This window comes from Arvicanthis niloticus, chromosome 12 (assembly GCF_011762505.2).
Source record: "Arvicanthis niloticus isolate mArvNil1 chromosome 12, mArvNil1.pat.X, whole genome shotgun sequence".
In the NCBI taxonomy this organism is placed as follows: domain Eukaryota; kingdom Metazoa; phylum Chordata; class Mammalia; order Rodentia; family Muridae; genus Arvicanthis; species Arvicanthis niloticus.
The window spans coordinates 73,271,669-73,277,668 of record NC_047669.1 but is presented as its reverse complement, the minus strand read 5'-3'; the positions used below and the strand labels follow the sequence as shown (position 1 = coordinate 73,277,668).

At 48.3% G+C, this 6,000-nt stretch overlaps 1 protein-coding gene across 3 annotated transcripts in view; it reads right to left on the bottom strand.

Moving 5' to 3' along the window:
* Nucleotides 1-4,490: 4,490 nt before the first annotated feature.
* The window catches only part of Itsn1 (intersectin 1), a 181,309-nt gene continuing 179,799 nt past the window's right edge, over nt 4,491-6,000 (bottom strand). For 2 of the 3 annotated variants that reach the window (XM_076943156.1, XM_076943157.1), the window contains one exon: nt 4,687-4,979. In XM_076943156.1, coding sequence (XP_076799271.1) covers nt 4,831-4,979 — 149 coding nt within the window. In that variant the 3' untranslated portion in view covers nt 4,687-4,830. Of the gene's footprint in view, nt 4,980-6,000 lie in introns of all 3 variants that reach the window. The other variant, XM_034514696.2, reaches the window with a different exon arrangement.

The window sequence follows — 6,000 nt, the reverse complement described above, 5'->3', positions numbered from 1 at the left end:
ATCCACCCAGCCACAGAACATGAATTTTATGTTATTAAAATGACTCAAAATTAGATCTACAAGTTGGCTTAAAAGCCACAAAGGAGGCCCCTTCTCTGCCTCCCAGCTCCCAATAGGTGGCCTGGACAGGTTCAGGACCCCCTGAGAGAACAGCAGTCAGCACTGCTCACCATGCTCCTGACTGCAGTCTGCCCAGGGTGCGGACATAGGAGTTGTAATGCTGTCAGGTTAGACTGCCTGAGATTGTGGTCATCTTTCTCGTGAGTTGTGTTTTCCTATGCTTCCCAAGGACAGAATCTTTCCTGGATCCTCTTACAGAGATGAGGTCATTATACACCTCAGTTGATCCTTGGGACCTACAAATGGGAACCTCGTGCAATGCCCTGTGAGGAAATGGTCTCTGGAACTTTCTCTTCCTCTAGCTTTCCAGGTACCAGGGAACAGGGAACTGGAAAGAGGAGTCCCTGTGGCAAGCAGCTAGTTGTTTATTCCAAGTCAAGATGAACAAGAAGTCTTCACTATTTCCTTGAAAAGCCAATCAAAGGAGAATGTTTATGAATAAGAGTCATTTAAAACAGAACGCTATGCCCAAGGGCCTGTGGAAACTTGCCACTCAGAGAGCCGGGATGGTTCTCAGGGCTGCAACACTAGTGGTCTAAGTTTCCTCGACAAGGAGGGCAGGGATAAGTCACATCTTCAGATATATGAATACCTGGCATGTGTGGCAGGGATTGCAAGTCTCTTCCACAAAGATGGGGTCCCCTAAGCCCCTATGAGGAGCACGTGGCAGTGAGAGAGCCTTCACCCCCAATCAGCCCTCACTTGGGCCTTGGTCACCTGTGGGGAAGCCTGCTTAAAGTTCTCTTTTGACTGCCTGCCTGCCCCCCTCCTCCCTCCCTTCCTTCCTTTCATCTTTCCTTCCTTCCTTCCCTCTTTCTTTTTCCTTCCTGCCTTCTTTCTCCTGCTTTGCCTCATTACTTTGGGCCCGTGGCCCTCACACCCCTGTGCCCCCGCAGGTCCCTCGCCAGGGAGTCGAGCAATGGAGTTGGGCAAAGGTCAAGAACTGATTTCCGCCCCTTCCCCCCCCAAGGAGACTGTGCAGGGGAGGAGCAGGGGTCATCTTGGTACCCATGTTGGGGCTCCTTATTGTCGATTACTGGCAAGATTAGGCTCTTCTGTCTCCAAGGTCTATCCCAGCATGGTAGGCCTGCCCAATAATTCCCTGAAATGTCATCTTCAACGAGTCTTTGGAGAGTGAGAAGGAAACAAAGGAAAACACAAGAATTTGGGCCCATGGGCTGATCCAGGGAAGAGGAGAGGTACTGGTGCTAACTCCAGTGCATCTGGACTCTGACAGGGTCTGAAAGAATAAAAGAATCCATCACATGTTCGACTTCTTCCTAGGAGTCAAAACAGGCCGGAGCAGCCGGGAACAAAGCCCCGGGAGTACAGAGCCTCACAGCGGCGGCCACATCTGGCTCAGGTTCTCCACCTGTCAAATGAAGCCCGAGAAGCTTGTCCATAAGTCCATATGTCCTTGATTAAGATCCGATGGGTTTTTGAGTGTATATGGTCACCAGCTCTGCTCCTGCCCAGCAGCTCCTGGGGAAGTAGCTGCTGCCCCACCTCAGAAGACCGACCTGTGATTACCTTTTCTAGATGCCTGTGACCTCCTGACACACGTCTAGAACACACATTGGCACCAAGTGAAGATAACAGACAGTATGAGCAGCCCACTGATTCACCTTTTATAAAAATGAAGACAGCTGAGCACAGTGGTACACACTTGAGATTTCAGCACACAGGAGGCTGAGACAGGAGAATCCTGAGTTCAAGGACATCTTGGGCTATGGAGTCAGGTTCTGTCTGAAAATAAGGAAGAAATGTTCTTTAGGGTGAGAGGCTTCTTGTTTGCTGTCCAGTGATAGAGACATATCATTTCAAAGCTGAACCCACCACCCTTGTCTAGCCTTCTTGGTATCTTTTGTCTACAAAGCTCTCTGTTCCATCGAGGGCAGATCTGGACCTTACTGATTGACATTTGTCTCCAAACTCTTGTGGGCACAGCAAATCTGGTCCCAAGAGATAAAGCTATCTGTCCACCTGCTAGGGGAACAAAACATGGGCACTTCCCCAGAGACCAGAATTGACCCTTGGGCCCATGAAGGAAGCCCACCCAGGAACTTCTGTCCTCAGAACTCTTGGGGTAATTCTCAGGGGTGACTGAGGGTCAGAGCATAGCCACACTCCAGGAAAACCTCTTCCTGAGTCAGAGTGGGGGGCACTGGCAGTGTGGCCCGTAGAAGAGGGATACCTTCAGGGGGTGTCTGAAGGGCTGGCATCAGGATGCCTGGTGGTACAGCTTGGGTAAGCATTTACAAAGCGGACAGCTGAGACTCAGATTACTCCTTGGCAAGGACCTGCAGTTTGTAGGAAGTGTAGCCTGGCTGGTCTAAAAGGTAGATGTGAAGGAGGAGAGAATCAAGGTTTGAGACTCTGTGTGTCACCCACGGATCACAGTAGGACTCCATCTCAACAGAACCCAGAGTCACAGCTGGGTCTGAGGGTCAGCCCAGCTCATCCGGAAATACAGTCAATCACAGCAAATGCCAGTCTGACAGTCGGTTGTAGATGCAAGGACGCCAAGCCAGATCTGTCAACCCCGAGGACAATGCCAAGGGTGTCCAGTAGAGTCCCCTGGGGGAAAGACTCACAGACTACACTCACATGCTACAATCACGTGGTTCTATGATTAGGTAACCCAGACCTACGGGGTGACCATGCATGCCTCATCCTTCCTATGGGAACATTGATGCTCACATCACACTTGTGTTCAATTTGGAAGGGGAAGGGGAATGAGGGAAGGGAGAAGGGGAGGGGTTGTAACAGTGACCCTACACTGGCCATTTGAACATAGAATGCTTGTTTTTCACACCATGGGAGCACGTCCCTCATCAACACACGGAACAAAGCCCCCTAGCAAGAAGCAAGGAAGCATGGGTCCCAGATCTATTTATAGCTTCTATTTAAAACAGTTTCTTTACAACATCAGAAACACGAGCGCGTAGTGTTTTGATAGTATTTTCTGCTGGGAAAGTGGTAAGCCGATGCATGCTTGAAGTTAACGGCTATCTCACGTTCAGTTGAAAGCTGCTAACTCAAGAGTTTATTGGCTTGTTTCAAAAAATAGGTGTGTCTGTTGTTCTTGATACAAAAGTCAACACTATCTTCAATTAAATAAATACTAAGTGCGTCTTGGAAGTATGAAATGTAAACTGTTGTCCTTCGCCACATACAGGTTTTGAGAAATTACTTGAAACACACACATAGAGAGGGACCTGATGAGGTCACATGGAGCGTTCAGATTTCAGCAGAGTGGCTGTTCTGTCACCGAGACACTACCATCTACAAAGTACTTCTAGAACTAGGGTTCAAATCCAAGGACCAACTGTAAAAAGGACCACCACCTAACACAGGCAAGCCGGAGTCCAGAATCCAAAGACATGCAAAGACCAGGCCATGACCACAGACTGGAGATGCAGACCTGACAAGGGAACCAAGCTCAACCTGCACTTCTTATTAGCAAATCAAGTTATTATCTAGATAACCAACCTATCTCTTAGTATTTAAGGGAAAAAAAAAACCTGAAGAACTCAGACTAAAAGCCTAGCCTATGGTCATTCACTCCTGACTCTGACAAAAGTGTGTGTGTTCCTATGATTTAGAGGTTGGTATATGCCCAGGAGTGTCTCCCACCTTCCCACCCCATGCGTGGGGCTCATGTGTTCCCGAGGTCTTTCCCCCAACCCAGTAATGAATTTTCTTGGCATCTCTCCACACCTCCTAGTCCATCTTGAATCCCTTCTTTTTCAAATTTCATCCGTCTAAGGCATGACTTCCTGGTATGTCGAGAGGTGGGGTGGTGACCACTAAAGACTGTTTCACAACAGTCTTTTAAGCACAGAGTGGGCTCAGGCAGAGCTGGTCACCAGACAGAACTTCTCACAAAACAAACATCCTAGGTTCTCCAAGACCAAAGAGGATGCTCTGACAATAGCCGGCACCCAGGACCCAATGTCATTAAGCCTTCCCAGTGACCCGCAGTGGGACCTAACTCATCAGGACAGAACCTGGCAGATAATGCTTTTGGAGCATCCTCCAAACATACCCAGAATCAGAACAGAATCACCCTGTAGCATACCAACGCGTTTTCACTGATCGACATTAAGGGAGTCTAAAAGGGAATGGTCCAGTTCTAACAACACGTGTGAGTCTCTTCTAGCGACAGCTCTCCAGAGAGTTAACTAAGTCGGTACCTGTTCCAGAGCCATGGTGCCAAGCATTCAATCTAGAGCCCCATTTCCCAGTGAGAGCTGGTTTCCAAAGCAACAATTCCATTGTAATTGGACTAAGCACACCACGCATAGGGTATCATAGGCCAAGTTGTCTACAAAGGGCTGGTAGAGGTGAGAAACAGGAGACCTACACAGTTCTCCAAAACACAGTCACTGCGTTTATAAATCTATTTTCTAGGAACCAGACCCACACCTCCAGCCCAGGGAAGGATCCAGGCTCTCAATGGAACCTAGCTGATGGTTATGGATTTCAGAGACTCTAGAAGCCATGATGAGACCAGGGGGAGGACAAAGGAAAAGAGAATTTGGATTCATAAAATAAGACATGGTTTGAAGGGCAGGATTGTCGAGAAAGACTCCTAGCAGCCTCAAAGGGCTTCGTCTTTGCTGTCCCAGTTGCTTCATGGCTGACCACCAGACAGCACGCCCACATGGCGTCTTGAGGAGGAAGTCATCTACGATCATCCCAGGGCTGCTACGGCTCATCAAACAGCTGCAGGTCAAGGCGGACCACAATCTCTCCCGTGGGGACCTCATGGAGCAGGAGACACTTCGTAACCGGCCCCTTGGAGCCCTGATCTTTCTTGATGTCAGCCACTCGGATCTCTGTCCGTCCCAAAAAATCTGAAGGGAGAAAAAACAAAGGGCTCCTCAGAAAGAGTTGCTGTCTCCAAGATGCACGCTCATTACACCGGGACTCTCCTGTGAATGGCCATTCTGGTGTTCTTCTAAGACCGCTGGTACTAAGACAAGCACTAGTGCTTCCAATTTACCTCCACGTGGAGTTGTCAATGATAGTTTGATGATAAAACGAAACAACAACAAAACCCCCAAGACTTTTTAATATTCCCAACAAAAACTAATACATATCCATGTGATGGGTATACCAACTCCCCTGATGGATTGCTACACATTATATACACTTACTGAGATGCCACATGGTACCCACAAATAGAATATATTCTGTGTATCTTTTAAAATATATTAACAGAGTCAAGAAGGTTCAGTCAGTAAAAACGTGTGCCTGCGAGCCTCACGGACATAAGTTTGATCCCCAGGATCTACGTTTAAAATGAAAACGGGGGCGAGGAGGGACGGAACTGGAGAGATGGCTCAGCAGTTAGGAACATACGCCTCTCACCCAGAGGACCTGAATTCGTTTCCCAGCATGCACATGGTGGCTCACAACCCACTTGTAACTCTGATTCCAGGGGATCCGACACTTTCCTCTGGTCCCCGCAGGCTCCTATGTACATATGGTGCCACGTAGGCAAACACACACACACACCTTTTTAAAAGCTGGGCCAAGAGCATAACTCAGTTGGTTGAGTGCTTGCCTACTGTGCTTAAGCCTGAGATTAATTCCCACACTGTATAAACTGGCTCCAGGCCAGCGTTGGCTACCTGAAACCCTATCCTTTTTTTTTTTTTTTTTAAAGCCACTAATGGTGGCACAGACTTGTAACCCTAACACTGAGGAGGTAAAACAGGATGGGCAGCAAGTTGAACCAATCAGTGAGCTCCAGGCCAGGGACAGATTCTACCTCAAAACACAAAGTAGAACATTCCTTAGTGGTGATACCTAAGACACACACACACACATGTGCGCACACATGCATACACACACACACACACACACACACAC